At 40.4% G+C, this 16,030-nt stretch overlaps 2 protein-coding genes across 9 annotated transcripts in view; one reads left to right on the top strand and one right to left on the bottom strand.

Annotated features, from left to right (window-relative positions):
- ARSG (arylsulfatase G) overlaps positions 1 to 14,298 on the top strand; it is a 129,289-nt gene extending 114,991 nt beyond the window's left edge. For all 7 annotated transcript variants that reach the window (XM_070740286.1, XM_070740288.1, XM_070740287.1 and 4 more), the window contains one exon: positions 13,259 to 14,298. In XM_070740286.1, coding sequence (XP_070596387.1) covers positions 13,259 to 13,560 — 302 coding nt within the window. In that variant the 3' untranslated portion in view covers positions 13,561 to 14,298. The remainder of the gene's footprint in view (positions 1 to 13,258) is intronic.
- The window catches only part of WIPI1 (WD repeat domain, phosphoinositide interacting 1), a 56,935-nt gene continuing 55,203 nt past the window's right edge, over positions 14,299 to 16,030 (bottom strand). For both annotated transcript variants that reach the window (XM_070740294.1, XM_070740295.1), the window contains exon 13: positions 14,299 to 15,268. In XM_070740294.1, the coding sequence (XP_070596395.1) occupies positions 15,227 to 15,268 (42 nt within the window). In that variant the 3' untranslated portion in view covers positions 14,299 to 15,226. The remainder of the gene's footprint in view (positions 15,269 to 16,030) is intronic.

Genomic DNA, 16,030 nt, shown 5'->3' with positions numbered 1-16,030 from the left:
CAAAAGAGGGCTTAGTTTAAGTGAATTTTCATTATAAAGAACATTGTTTTGAATTTTCAAATGTGTGTGTGTGTGAAATTTGTACCTGTGAATTTTTGGGAGGATTCTACCAGAGAGCCTGACAGAACACCCAGGTACTAAACTTTTAAGGGAGACAAAATATACAGCTCCCTCTGTGCTTATGTTTCTTTTATTCTCAGACTTTTACTGACATTTTAGACTCTTCACACAGTTGGAGAGCCAGCCTGTGAGGTTTGCTCTTGGCTGGCTCATACCTTCCAGCCATGAAAGGATGAACTCCCCCTCCTACCCAGCAGTCACATATCCCACGTCTTTGGAGGAAAGAAAAAGCATGTGAAAAGGAAAAAAATAAAATGAATGAATGATATATTTTCCTAGGGCAGTGATGGTGAACCTATGGCAAGGGTGCCACAGGTGGCATGCTGAGCCATATCTGCTGACATGCGAGCGATAACCCTAGCTCAGCTCCCAATGTGCATGTGTGTGCTGGCCAGGTAGAATCCTCCCAAAAATTCACAGGTACAAATTTCAGACACACACACATGTTTGAAAATTCAAAACAATGTTCTTTATAACGAAAATTCAGTTAAACCAAGCCCTCTTTTGATATAGCCAAGAGCACTCGTCTCCAAACAAACTGGTAATTTGTACAAGTCCCTTATCAGTTCTGTGATACTTTACCTTGCAGCTGTGAGGCAATTCACAGTCCTTCTTCTTTCACAAAGTGAAACACACTTTGCTCTGGTTTAGTTTCAAAGCGGGGGAAAATCAGCACACAAAAGGTCAAAGTCAGTAAAGCAGTCACGAAACACAACGATCAGATAATCCTCCACAATGGCCAAACCCACAGGCTGCTATTTATAGCAGCCTCACTAATTACCACAGCCCCACCCAACCACAGGTGGCCTCATTTTCTTTGATAATAATCTCTCAGTTGTTGTTGCCTATGCATCGCTCTCCGCATGTGTGGCTGTATCATTAACTCTTGTTCTGAATCCAAGGAGGAGCTAGATAATTGATCTCCTTCTGAGCTGTCTGCCCCACTCTCCTCCCTGTCACTCATGTCTTCTTGGTCAGAGGAGCCTTCATCAGCAGATTCCACTGGGGGCAAAACAGGCCTGCAGCATGTGGATGTCTCCCCCACATCCACAGTCCTTGGGGCAGGAGCAGGGCCAGAGCTAACCACAACACCCTGGATCTAGGGAAGCCTTTGGAGCCTGGGGAGGGCAAAACACGAGCCTACTGGGCCCACCAAAAGTTGGGAAACAGGCTGTTTCCAGCCTCCAGAGGACCTCTGGAAGGCAGGGGAAGCTGTTTTCACCCTCCCCAGGCATTGAATTATGGATGTGGGCACTCGCGCAGGTGCGATAGTGCACAGGCATGCTTTTGTGGCACCTGAGGGAAAAAAGGTTAGCCATCACTGTCCTAGGGATATCTGCTCCTTTTTAAAACAGCAATTTAAAAAGCAAAACAGCAGGACAATTTGATGGTCTTCTGTATGTCTCTTATTTTGGAATAGAGATATAAATCCCATAGAAGCCTATAAACGCTTGCAGGGGTTGAGCTATAATTACCAGGTTCTTGCCTTGCTCCCTGCCAGATGGCAGAGATACCATTGCATACAACCAATGGCATTACCCTTCCTCCCACAGTGTTTTCCCAGTGACTCCTCCAGAAGTCTATACTTAGAGTCCTAGTGTGTTTCTTTCTCTTAGGTCCTACCTAATTTTTCCCAGCAGAAAAAAAAGAGCGAAACTCAAAGATAATAGAGGAGATGCATACATTTCAAAGAGAAGAAGATACATAAAAATCACTTTAACAAAAAGTGGAAAAAGTATAACTAATATGTCATTGTAACAATAGTTACATTTTTACATATTTTCTAATGTTCAAATATGTACATTTCTAATGCATTTATATGACTATCATTTTAACTTACTATATTCTGTATAAATGTATTCTCTATTTTATTATATTTGTCCATAGAAATTTACCTCAATAGGCAATCCGCTTATAAATGGCAATGCAGTCGGGTCTTTAGTCCATTGAGTGAAATGGGTCATTTAATTATTTTTTCAATCCTACAGTAACAATATTTTGGCCATAATAAAGACACAGAAAATCCATTTACATTGTCCAGTTGTCAGATTCCATGTAGTAGATATGTAATTCAAAATAATACTATCCTCTGAAAATTATTATTTTTGTTGCATAATCATGTTTATATAATCTGCTACCTTCTTCTAAAACTTGGTAAGTGTAAAACATTGTAGAGAATGTTTTAAAGAAACTTTATCCTTAGTACATCTCCACTAAAATGCTGTTTTTCTTACTCTTTTCTATACAAATGTAATGGAGTCCGATAAGTTCTAAATATTATTTTTGTTGTTGTTTAAGTTGTAATTTGAGGTCATTGGCATTCTTGCTATAGAAGTTGTTCTGTCGGGCTCTCTGGTACACTCCTCCCCAAAATTCACAGGTACAAATTTCAGACACACACACGTTTGAAAATTCAAAACAATGTTCTTTATAATGAAAATTCACATAAACTAAGCCCTCTTTTGGTATAGCAAAGAGCACTGGTCTCCAAACAAACTGGTAATTTGTACAAGTCCCTTATCAGTTCTGTGATACTTAGCTTGCAGCTGTGAGGCAATTCACAGTCCTTCTTCTTTCACAAAGTGAAACACACTTTGCTCTGGTTTAATTTCAAAGCGGGGAAAAAGCAGCACACAAAAGGTCAAAGTCAGTAAAGGAGTCACAAAACACAACGATCAGATAATCCTCCACAATGGCCAAACCCACAAGCTGCTATTTATAGCAGCCTCACTAATTACCACAGTCCCACCCAACCACAGGTGGCCTCATTGTTGCCTATGCATCGCTCTCCGCAGGCGTGGCTGTATCATTAACTCTTGTTCTGAATCCAAGGAGGAGCTAGATAATTGATCTCCTTCTGAGCTGTGTGCCACACTCTCCTCCTCCCTGTCATTCATGTCTTCTTGGTCAGAGGAGCCTTCATCATCAGATTCCGCGGGGGGGGGGGCAAAACAGGCATGCAGCATGTGGATGTCTCCCCCATAGCCACAGTCCTTGGGGCAGGAGCAGGGCCAGAGCTAACCACAACAGAAGTTAAGACATTCTCCCATTGTCTAGCCAATATAACATCCTTTAATTCTTTATTGCATTGTTATCTTAAATATACATATCAAATTAAATTATTGATAATAAATAGCTATAAGAACTAATGGTAGTGGGGGGTTTTAGTTTTAAAAGATTTTACAAGTTATTCTAATATCTCAGGTATCTCAGAAGCTTAAAATGCTGCTTGTCCAAACAATGTTGTTAAAAAAAATCTTATAATTGTAAATGTTGTCATTGGGTGATATCTGATAGGTATTTATCTCTTAACACTGTATATTTTTAAAAAGCATCTTCCATCAATTAGTTCAAAGTCAATAGCACTTCCATATTACCATCTTTTCCCCAATTTTTAATTTTGGGTTTCCCCTTAAAATCAATTTTGGTATGGGCAAAAATATGACTGTGCCTTATTCTTAATGCTTGGCACTTTTCAGTTGTGATGGAAATAATTCTGTTCAGCAATCTAGTATCGATTTTTCATCTCTTCTTTCCCCATTTTATCACCAGGTTACACAATCTGGATGCATTTGTGACTACCAGATAAAAAAAAGTAATAAACCCTGTAATAGGGCTTAAATAATATGCTATTGGATTTTTCAAGTGATCAAAACCAGCTGATCAGTCAGATTTAATCATTATGTATGAACTCTTGTTTTTGCCTTCCATAGCTTTGAGGAATGAATACAGCAGTATTCAAGCTATATGGTGGTTTTATTACAGGAAGCCTTGCATAACATATTTCACAGAATTTAGGTGCGTGAAGCTCAAAAGAAGCATCTTGCAGGTAGTGAAATAGTTAATCACTAAATAATAGAAGGTGCTAAAGTTATACTGTTTTTATTGCAGACCACATTTTTATAGGGATAAGAAATTTGGAGAAGCGGGAGAGATCTGTTTTTATTTGTTTCAGATAAAATACATTCATCTGATTAGCAAATCTGAAAGACAAACCAGTGTTTCCTGAATTGCAATACTACCATTTTTTAAAAAAAGAGTTTCCAAGATGATCTTCACATGTTGAGTTTGGTCTGGCTGGATCCAAGGTGTAAGACCACAAATCTGAGAGCAGATTTCCAACAATGGAATTGCATAGAGTGACTTTGAATGCTGATGAGATATGGCTTTGGGGCTAAATCCTCACATATGCAATCATTTACACTGCTCAAAAAATAAAGGAAACACTTAAACAACTTAAACTCCAAGTAAATCAAACTTCTGTGAAATCAAACTGTCCACTTAGGAAGCAACACTGATTGACAATCAACTTCACATGCTGATGTGCACGTTCAACTTTGTACAGAACAAAGTATTCAGTGAGAATATTTCATTCAGATCTAGGATGTTAGTTGAGTGTTCCCTTTATTTTTTTGAGCAGTATATTTGGCAGAATGTTGTGGGAAAATATGCACCCTGTCTTGTACAAACAATCATGGAAGATTTCATCACGATTATAACACATGTCTATAACAGGAGTGGAAGGACAGGTATTGGATGTTTGAAGATTAGTGGAACTTCAAAGTATCTCCATGGGATCCTAAGCCTATTCTTCTTATGCTAGCTGTTAGAACAGTTGGCCAAGAAATCCATCATCTCCACATGCTGAAAAAAGGAATCTGGGCACTAAAGAAACCTATTCTATCAATGGCTTATCTAGATGGATTAGGCAAAATCTCTATGACTATGCTTAAACTGCCACTTGTGACTAATGGATTGAAAGACAGGACACACACATTTTACTTTTTGATCTTGAGCCAAAGTAGCCAAAGTGGCTGGGTGACATTTCAACTGTTCAGATATAAAGTTATCACTAAATTATCTTATACTATATCATGCACCCCATAAAAATGTCTTGGAAACTGGAAGAAGCTGGGTCCAGATCCCAGAGGCTTCTCATCTTATAGCTTCAAAAATGTCTGGACCGGGGGTGGATTCTAACTTACCCCACTGCCAATTGGCTTCCTCCCGTCCCTCGGGGTGTGCGGGCATTTTGCGTGTGCAGGTGTAGTACAAAAAAATCCCATTAAAAAAAAAGAGAGAGACGAAAACCTGGCTTCCACACATGCACAGAAGGAAAAATAAAGTTCTGGAAAAAAATGGGGGGGGATCAGATTTTTTTTAAAAAAAGATGGCGCCCACGGACCAGCACCAGTTGGCCCAGTTCCATGACGTCATCATGACATCACTAGTGGGTTGCAAGTTGCAACTGGTTCGGTCGAACTTATTCGAACCGGTAGGAACCCACCTCTGGTCTGGACTATACATCCAGTAAGTACCATAGTAAAGTTCAACATGCCGTTCGGTCGAACTTATTCGAACCGGTAGGAACCCACCTCTGGTCTGGACTATACATCCAGTAAGTACCATAGTAAAGTTCAACATGCCGTGAAAAAATGTAAAAGGCTCCATCAGGATCTTGGCCTTACTCCACAACTTCAGTGGTGAGCATCCCAGCCAATTACTAGAAGTCATTATGGGAAGCACTGCTTATTAATTGGATTAGGTTGAGAAATAGCATGCCACATGATAGGCTTTTTTAGATCTCTCCATCAATCCAGTAAGATGGAGTTGGAGTATAAAATAGGGCACAAAACCGTTGAACTGCTGGTTTCTTATTTATATCCAAGGTAATTGGAGTAATGGTGCAGAACAGTCAAGTCTGCACTAGACAAGTTGTTGAAACAAGGGACGTTAGGCATTCAATTATCTTTGGTTGCCTGGAAGGAAAACGGCATTTCTGACTTCATCAAGATATGTTCCTAAATGATGTTACGTATGCAGGATTGTTTGGGGAGCAATCTAGACAGTTTAACATATTTTTTTAAAAAACCTCTTTTTTTATTCCTATATACAGTGGTACTTCTACTTACGAACTTAATTCGTTCCGTGACCAGGTTCTTAAGTAGAAAAATTTGTAAGAAGAAGCAATTTTCCCCATAGGAATCAATGTAAAAGCAAATAATGCGTGCGATTGGGGAAAGCACAAGGGGGGTGGAGGCCCTGTTTCCTCCCAGAAGATTCCTAGAGAGGCCCCACGGAGGCTTCTCCCCGCCTTTTCTAGCCCTGTTTCCTCCCAGGAGATTCCTAGAGAGGCCCCACGGAGGCTTCTCCCCACCTTTTCTGGCCCTATTTCCCCCCAGGAGATTCCTAGAGAGGCCCCACGGAGGCTTCTCCCCACCTTTTCTAGCCCTGTTTCCCCCCAGGAGATTCCTAGAGAGGCCCCATGGAGGCTTCTCCCTGCCTTTTCCGGTTACAGTTTCGAAGGCTCGGGTTTGTAAGTGGAAAATGGTTCTTGAGAAAAGGCAAAAAAATCTTGAACACCCAGTTCTTATCTAGAAAAGTTCGTAAGTAGAGGCATTCGTATGTAGAGGTACCACTGTAGTTCCATAAGTACCGTAATCATTTTTTAAAGTAAGGAAGCTTACAATAGTGTATCTTCCCCAAAAACTTACTTACAACTCATCCTTGAAGTTACTACTGCCATTTCAGCGCTTAATAACTGGCTTAATGACTGGCAAAAAAAATTCTGGTTTCCAGCAAAAAATGCCCATTTAGGAGAAGACATTCACTTAACTACATGGTTCATTTAATGACCATGATGACTTGCTTTACAGCCCTCATTAAAACAGTCATGAAATCAAATCAAATGCCATGATGAGTTAATGACCGAAATTCTGGATTCAGTTGTGATGTGTGTTGAATGAGGACTAGAAATGTAGAAGACTAGAATTTATAAATGTAATGTGTATCATATACAGTACAGTGATCCCTCGAGTTTCGCGATCTCGATCTTCGCGAAACGCTATATCGCGATTTTTAAAAAAAATTAATTAAAAAAAACCCCCCACTTCCGGGTTTGGCTTCGGGAGTCAGCTGGGAAGCGGCGCGGCTGTTTTAAAAGGTCGCAGCCAGCCTGGGGGGCTTCCCAGCACCCCCCCGAACCCCCAACCCAGGTTCGGGGGGGTGCTGGGAAGCCCCCCAGGCCGGCTGCGACCTTTTAAAACAGCCGCGCCGCTTCCCAGCTGAGTCCTGAAGCCAAACGCCAAAGGCGAACTTCCGCGTTTGGCTTCAGGACTCAGCTGGGAAGCGGCGCGGCTGTTTTATAAGGTCGCAGCCGGCCTGGGGGGCTTCCCAGCACCCCCCCGAACCCCCAACCTGGGTCTTCCCGGCCGCCCACGCAAAGGGGAAACCCCGGCTCCTCGCTGATGCCCACCGCTTGCCCGCCCGCCAGCAAGAGGGGGAAGACCCAGGGAAGGTTCCTTTGGCCGCCCAGCAGCTGATCTGCTTGGTAGCGCAGCAGCAGCGAGGAGCCGAATCGGGGTTTCCCCTTTGCGTGGGCAGCGGGGAACGCAAACTCCACCATCTACGCATGCGCGGCCATAGAAAAAAGGGCACGCATGCGCAGATGGTGTTTTTACTTCTGCAACCCTACATCGCGAAAAATCGATTATCGCGAGGGGTCTTGGAACGGAACCCTCGCGATAATAGAGGGATCACTGTATTTGTATTTTAGTGAGGTCTTTTCTGAAATCTCAATCTCAAAGCAAAAACTTCAGAAGAGAAGGATTTAGCGGTAGTGATTTCTGACAGTCTCAAAATGTATAAGCAGACGGTAGGAAAAGCAATTAGAATGCTTGGCTGCATAGCTAGAGGTATAACAAGCAGGAAGAGGGAGATTGTGATCCCACTGTATAGAGCGCTGGTGAGACCACATTTGGAATACTGTGTTTAGTTCTGGAGACCTCACCTACAAAAAGGTAGATAAAATTGAATGGGTCCAAAGATTGGCTACAAAAATAGTGGAAGGTCTTAAGCTTAAAACTTATCAGGAAAGACTTAATGAATTCAATCTGTATAGTCTGGAGGAGAGAAGGGAAAGGGGTGACATGATTGAAACATTTAAATATCTTAAAGGGTTAAATAAGGTTCAGGAGGAAAGTGTTTTAATAGGAAAGTGAACACAAGAACAAGGGGGCACAATCTGAGGTTAGTTAGGGGAAAGATCAGAAGCAATATGAGAAAAATATTATTTTATTGAAGGAGTAGTAGATGCTTGGAACAAACTTCCAGCAGACGTGGTTGGTAAATCCACAGTGAATGAATTTAAACATGCCTGGGATAAACGTATATCCATCCTAAGATAAAATACAGGAAATAGTATAAGGACAGACTAGATGGACCATGAGATACTTTTCTGCTGTCAATCTTCTATGTTTCTGCTTCTATCAATACATTACTATTTCCTTTGCAGTTAATTAAGTAAATATTACCTGTTATGACCCATAATAATTGGTATCAGTATTCATTAATAATTTATCCATGTTCTTTATGCAAAAGAACAGTATTTCCACAACTTGTCAGGATCAAATCCCCTATCGTAATGCTTAGAACGTCTCCATCTATGCATTAAACTAACCCTCCTTTTAATATCTCATTGAATTTGTAATTAAACATAAGTATAAAAACTTGTTAGCCATTTAAAAAAAAAGTGTGCATATTAACGAAAATGTGATTGACATGAAAGGAGCAGAAGTACACCAACTTTTAATCTGAAAGTTAATGTGTTTTTTCTTTATGAATTGAAAAAGTTTGAAAACCCACAATATATAGTGCAGATTAATTTTGAAATGTAGTTATTCCTTTGTTTTGTTTGTACTGTACTGTAAAGTTTAAGACCTTTTTCACAAAAGTACGTAAAGAGCAGAAAGAAAAATTCCCCTTTACCAATTCCTCAAGTTAATTATTGAAATTTCCTCCAGGCTTGAATTTCTGAAATGTTTTTGTATTTGAATCATGTTTTATAGTGACTGCTTGTTCCTGCAAAACATCTGGCAGAGAATGGATTATAATTTATGACTAGGGTTGTTAGAAATGTTGTCTGGGAAATAAGAGATGAATTCTGCTATTCTTCTGCAAGGCAGTCCTGGAGAAATAGAACTTTGCCCTTTACATCTTTAAAATATTTACATCCACTAGCCTTCATTTTCAATGATAAAAATGGGGGAAGTTTATCATCTGAGTTTGCATTCAGTATTTCCAAAACTGGATTATCCTCCCACTCAGAACAAATTATTATTGTTTTTTACTTTGCATTTGGTTTCATATTTGTAGACTTTTCCATGTAACTAATGGAAGTTGTTTAGATTCAAGAATGTCAATCATATGTGCCAGTGAAACATTTAGTCTGTAGACACATCAGACAACCTTGCTTGCTTGAGGAAAAAAATCTATTTCACCATTCAGTTCAAATAATCTGAAAGCCAGGAATTATATGAAACAAGTTTTAAAAAAATGATTTACTTCCAAATACATGTACAAGCTGCAAAAGATAACTGATTTAAAGCATTCATCTTTGAAAAGTTACAATTTTGATAATCAATGAATAACACAGATAAACTGTAACATTTGGAACAGCCAATAGTTGTCTTTATATGAAATGAATTGCGATTAAAACTTACTTCTTTATCTTTTATCAATATGATAAATCCAGAGCGACGGCTAAGCACTATTGCCTGGGCCTGGGGCATGCCTCTGTGAAGGGTTTTTTTTTTTCATTTTCTTTAAAAACAAATTTAAAACTTAAAAACTGATTTTATTAGTTGAAGCTTCTGATATGGTTGGTTAGTTATCTTTCAGAAAAATATGCACAACCAGTTGCACCATGAATCAATAAATTGTATACAAACAGCATCAACATTGTGCTACACCAATGCTATAGTTTCCTGCTGCATTGTGAAGAAAGAAGTTGCTAGTTCATCCATTGGTTTAAATTTAAATTCTTCTACCAAGGCATTGGTGTAACATATCCACCCCATGTCCAGTCAGTGAAGCAGTGGAAGTGATGTGCCGGTGCCTGGAGGCTATTGGGGTCTGGATGGGTGTCAACAGGCTCAGACTCAACCCTGACAAGACAGAGTGGCTGTGGGTTTTGCCTCCCAAGGACAATTCCATCTGTCCGTCCATCACCCTGGGGGGGGGGGAATTCCTGACCCCCTCGGAGAGGGTCTGCAACTTAGGCGTCCTCCTCGATCCACAGCTCACATTAGAGAACCATCTTTCAGCTATGGCGAGGGGGGCATTTGCCCAGGTTCACCTGGTGCACCAGTTGCGGCCCTATTTGGACCGGGAGTCATTGCTCACAGTCACTTATGCCCTCATCACCTCGAGGTTCGACTACTGCAATGCTCTCTACATGGGGCTATCTTTGAAGAGTATTCAGAAACTTCAGATCGTGCAGAATGCGGCTGCGAGAGCTATCATGGGCATTCCCAGATATGCACATGTTTCATCATCACTCCACAGCCTGCACTGGCTGCTGATCAGTTTCCGGTCACAATTCAAAGTGTTGGTTATGATCTATAAAGCCCTACATGGCATCGGACCAGAATACCTCCGGGACCGCCTGCTGTCACATGAATCCCACGACTGATTAGGTCCCAGAGTTGGCCTTCTCCGGGTCCCGTCAACGAAACAATGCCGTGTGGTGGGACCCAGGGGAAGAGCCTTATCTGTGGCAGCCCCGGCCCTCTGAAATCAGCTCCCCACGGAGATTAGGGCTGCCCCCACCTTCCTTGCCTTTCGCAAACTTTTGAAAACTCATCTATGTCGCCAGGCATGGAGGAATTGTTATATCCTTAGCTGCCTTTGACTTTATGGATGATGTGTTTGGGCTGTATGATAGCCCAATAGGTTTTTTTTAAAAAGACTGTTTTAACATTGGATTTGTATATGATGTTTTATTGTTGTGAGCCGCTCCTAGTCCTCGGAGAGGGGCGGCATACAAATCTAATAAATAATAATAATAATAATTATTATTATTATTATTATTTATTATTATTATTATTCACAGATCTGTCGGGAGAAACTCTGATAAGTTTTCCTTGTTTTCAGCTTCTAGCCCAAATAATATCAGATGCTTTCAAGTTAAGACTTTCTTCTAAATTGGGTACTTTGGCTTTATCAGTGCCAGTTCATGAGAGGCTATGCTTTGAGGAAAGCACCAGTGGAATCAAATTTGCATCTTTCATATTTTGAGCTAGAGCACCAAGAAATTCCTTTGGCAAGGACTCTGATTTGCTGTATCGCTCAAGAAGCTTACATCCTATGGCTTTATTGTGTGCTATGCTTTGAGGATAGCCAGTCCTATTTTTGCCCATGGTAGTTAACCCATCTTACAGCTAACCCTCAAGTTATGACATGCCAATTGACGAACATTCAAAATTATGAGATTCCCAAAAATCTACATATGTTCCTGTTTCAAAGATATGATGGCTGCAGCAGGCCTGTAGTTGTTAGCCCTTATGACCTGCAACAGGGTTCCTGCAGCACTCCATTTCTCTCCTGCATTCCCATCCTACCGGAACCCACCGCGTTTAGGCCGGCTCCCAGACACACCCATTATACCCCATGCTTACCTCTTTAAACTCTCCAGACCTCAGGTTGTGGAAGGAGGCAGGCCATGTGAACCTGGGCTGTGCAGTAATGTCCCTCTCCTCCTCCTCTCTTGCAGGGTAGAGGTGGGCATGGCAAGGTGATGGCCATATCTTTAGGAGAGGAGAGAAGCGGCCCTATAGCTGCTTTCATGCCACATTTCTGCGTAAGGCAACCTTTGCTTTCTGCTGCTTCGGGCTGGAGCTCCCACCCTCCCTGCTTGGCCAAAGAGGTGTGTGGAGGGGAGACAGGACATGCCAAAGCAATGGCCAGATCTTTAAGAGAAGCCGTGTCCAAAGACCTTCCTTAAGTGAGCCGCCATCTGCCCTCCATGTGCGCCTTTGGGCCTCAATGGTCACCCCCCACATGCCACAGCCAGTCAGGGAGTCATGAGAAGGGGAGGTGGGTTGTCCGAAGAGAAGTTGAGGGGAGAGAGGGGGAGAAAGAAATATGGAAGAAAGAGATAGATGGGTGGGGAGGAAGGAAGAGAGAGAGAGAGATGGGGAGAGGGAAAGAGAGAAAGAAAAATGAACAGGAGGGAGATAGATATGAGGGAGAAAGAGAGATGGGGAGAGGGAGGAGAGTTACTTTTTTCTCAGAAAGCCACAAACCTGGGTAGGCGTAACTGGGGTCATGTGATTCGATGGGAGTGACATCGAGTTGGCCACGCCCACCCAGGTTTTGTGGCTCCAAGTGTTTTGCTTTCTCTGGGAAATGACTCTAAATGATTCTTTGAGTTTTTAAGGTTGCCAACCCCTGCTTGACAAATATGTCTTCTACCATTAATCTGAAATATTAATCCATTTTGCTAAAAACGTATTACCATTGGCATACTCATTTGTTAAATTTCCTAGAAATACTTCCTGTACTTCCAGGTTTTGCTGCTAGTTTAAAAGATAAAAAACAACAACATAATGATGCATGGATGACATCCTGTTGCAATTTGCCTGCAAATATTATATTAATATACCGTGTTTTCCCCAAAATAAGACCATTATATATATATGTGTGTTTTGGTAGATTTTCACGGGTACAGGTATGACGGTCTTGGCATATTCGGGTTTCTTTCCGTGTAATGATTGGGCTTATTATCAGGGGATGTCTTACTTTGGGGCAAACAAGGTATTTAGCTGTTGAGTCTAGAACTGAGAAATTCTATCACAATAGTTACATTCCTTTTCCTTCTGTTGAAATAATTGGATTAACTGCTTACTCTTTGGTTGTACTGTACAGGTAGTCCTCAACTTACAGGAGTTTGTTTCATGACTGTTCAAAGTTACAACGGCAGTAGAAACAATGACTTCAGACCATTTTTCACACTTGTGACTCTTGCAGCATCCCTATGGCCACGTGACTAAAATTCAGATGTTTGACAACTGACTCATATTTATGACAGTGATCCCCTTTTGCGACCTTCTGACAACTAAAGTCAGTGGACAAACTGGAGTCAATTCCATCCTTTACTATGTAAAAGGGGACAAAATTCACTTAACAACTGTCTCACTTAGCAATGGAAATGTTGGGCTGAATTGTGGTCATAAATCGAGGGCTATTTCGAGTACGCTCAACCTACAGTAGGTCACCCAGATTACACTTTCTCATAATGTGGAATAGTTGCCTCAAAGGATAGCAGTTAAAATAATTTGGGTGATTTGTCTTTTTCTAGGTGGTGCCAAAGCCTGTGATGGAAGCATTGGTCAGGAAATACACCATCAGCCACCTCTCATTTTTAACTTGCAGCGTGATATTCAAGAGCAAGAGCCGATGGACATTCACAGTGACGAGTATCGTTCTGTCTTGCCATTGGTAAATAAGGCCCTTATGGATGTTCTTCAGGATATTGCATCAGATAATATCTCTATAGCAGATTATTCTCATGATGCAGATGTGATCCCCTGCTGCAACCCCCAACATTTGGCCTGCAGATGTGAATCGGCTTATTCTAACTTATCTTTGGAAAAATGTTAAACGGCTTCCGAGTTTGCAACCATCTTCCTCCTCCCAGGAGAACTAGAGGTCATGTGGACAAAACTGCTACAAAAATTACAACATTATAGGTTTGGATTTTTTATACTAAGCTCATATCTTTCTACATATCTTTCATGACTGAAATATGGGACTAAAATATTTGGACAGCTATTTGATACCCCTTGATAAAGTCCAGCTCAGCTAGAATCCAACATCACAGTGTTATGTCGTCTTGTAATCTTTGTGCATCACAAAAAAGCAGGAGTGAGGATGTCAGGGCGTAAGACAATACAGTAGTACAAATTATAACAGAAGCAGGAAATAATTCTATTGTTAAGACTGGTAATTTTTAGCAGAAGCCATGTGCATTTCATAAAGTCAGATTATAATCCAGATTCTTCAGAAAAAAGTTTGTTATTCCAGGCAGCAAATGTCATCCAAAGTTAGACAATAGATTTTTGGGTTTAATATTAACTAATAATTGGCAAGACCTATGGTAAGGAACCGAAAATTAACCTTGGCCACCTAATATAAAGAAAATCTACATCTAAATATAGATGGATATTGAGAAAAACTAAAAAAAATGATTAAAGTACATACGGTAAATAATCTGAATAGTCCGTCAAGTACTCTTTTCCTTTTCTTATATTTTCTATTTGTTTGTATTATGTTGTATCATTGTATGTATGGCTTGTTTTTAACTCTACTATAAATAAAAAACTTTTTAATAAAAAAAAATCAAAATTAGACAATTTTTAATTTGAACAATTAAGACAGTTGCAATTTTTTTTTGTAATAATACGATGTGATTAATTTTTTTATCAACCATTTGCCAATATTACACATAACAGTTTCTTTTTACAGACATTCAGGCTCATAATACATTTTTTAAAACTTTATTTTAAATACTGTAGCTCTCATTGTTGATCTCTTGTGTCTGATTTTCCCTGAAAAGAATAATTGAGGCCGAGGAAATAGGCTGTCACTGTGTAGTGTAAGTTAAAAAAAGGTTATCATGAATTTACGTGTGCTCACGTAAATTTATCCATACAAATTAATCTGCATTGATAGCAAGGCTTTTCTTACCCCTTTGCTGCACTTTGCTTTCCTGAAAGGGAAGTATATTATGGGGCTTATGTATGCATTTATTTCCCAGATTACATAAGAAGGAGGGACATGAGTGGAGACACAACTCCTGTTAACCTCATGATGATTTTATTGACAAATATTTCAGCATTCCTCCAACTCTGAAAGTTGTGGGTTTCCTTTTATTCAAGTAAATAATTGCAAAAATATTCTGCAGGGGTAAATTCCCAAGCGTATACTGTACAAAAACAGTAGGTTCTTTTATGGTTACATTTATACATGACATAAATAAGAAAAGAGCTAGCTGGAGTATAAAATTCAGCTTCAATTAGATGCATTTATACTGTGGTTCTTGAGAACAATGTGCATATACAGTACATTGATACCAACCATAGAGCATTTTAAGAAAATACACAAAAGAGGGGCGGAATACGTCAACTAGGAAAAGAGAAACCTACTGTGTGAAAAGCACTGGAGCGTCTCTGGTTTGCCCCACATTTGTGGGTTCTTCTACATTCCCCCTTGTTTTTTTCCAAACTACCTCCCATCTGCCGCTCTGTGTTGTGTTGTTTGCCTCTCCTCATGATCGCTTGTTCTTCCGGCTTCCACGGCATAAGATTATCTACCAAAATCAAAACAGAACGGCCTTACTTTCCCTGGTCATGTGCCGTTGAGCATGGGGCGCTGCAAACAAGCTTGAGAGGCATGCAGAGAGAAGCGGCGGAGAGATGGAAGACACGGAAACATTTCATTTTTGGCAAAGCTGATGCGTTTCTGGGCCTCCCTTAGGGCTTTGTCCTCAAATGACAAGGAAAAAAAATCTGCCCCAGGGATAAATGTGTGTTGGGAACTAGATTCAGAATATATTCCTAGTTTAAATAATGAATCCTGCATTTGTTTCACTGCAAACTTTAGGACACGCTGGATCAACTTGAAGAATCCATTATTTAAACATGTAGAAAGAAGTAAGGCAACAGCTCAGCATACTGGCTAAAAGTAACATTTGTAGTGTGGGTTTCTCACTCCAAAGGCCATCATTAGAAGTTGTCGATTAGAGTACAAAACAAAGGGGAGTTCTTTTTAAGTCACAGCAAGCCTTTGCAGCTCTTTGAAAACTGCCTGATTCTTCTGTTTCTCAAAATCTTAGTCATACTGTTGGTCCTTTAACCTGTAGTTTACATTCTGACATTACAAAGTCACAACTCAACCAGCAAGAGAATATAGTACAGCTGCTGCTACTCATCTTATGCAATATAGTGCAACATGCACCATAAACTATTTCACAAGCAAAAACTAAATGGCTGTCCTAAACCATTCACGTTTCAATAATTGTTCACATTTTCCATAGAGTGACAACTTTTATCATATTCAGAACAATTCCAAG

The sequence above is a fragment of the Erythrolamprus reginae genome, chromosome 2 (assembly GCF_031021105.1).
Source record: "Erythrolamprus reginae isolate rEryReg1 chromosome 2, rEryReg1.hap1, whole genome shotgun sequence".
Classification (NCBI taxonomy): domain Eukaryota; kingdom Metazoa; phylum Chordata; class Lepidosauria; order Squamata; family Dipsadidae; genus Erythrolamprus; species Erythrolamprus reginae.
Note: the sequence above shows the minus strand (reverse complement) of the source record. Positions and strands in the feature narration are given on the sequence as shown.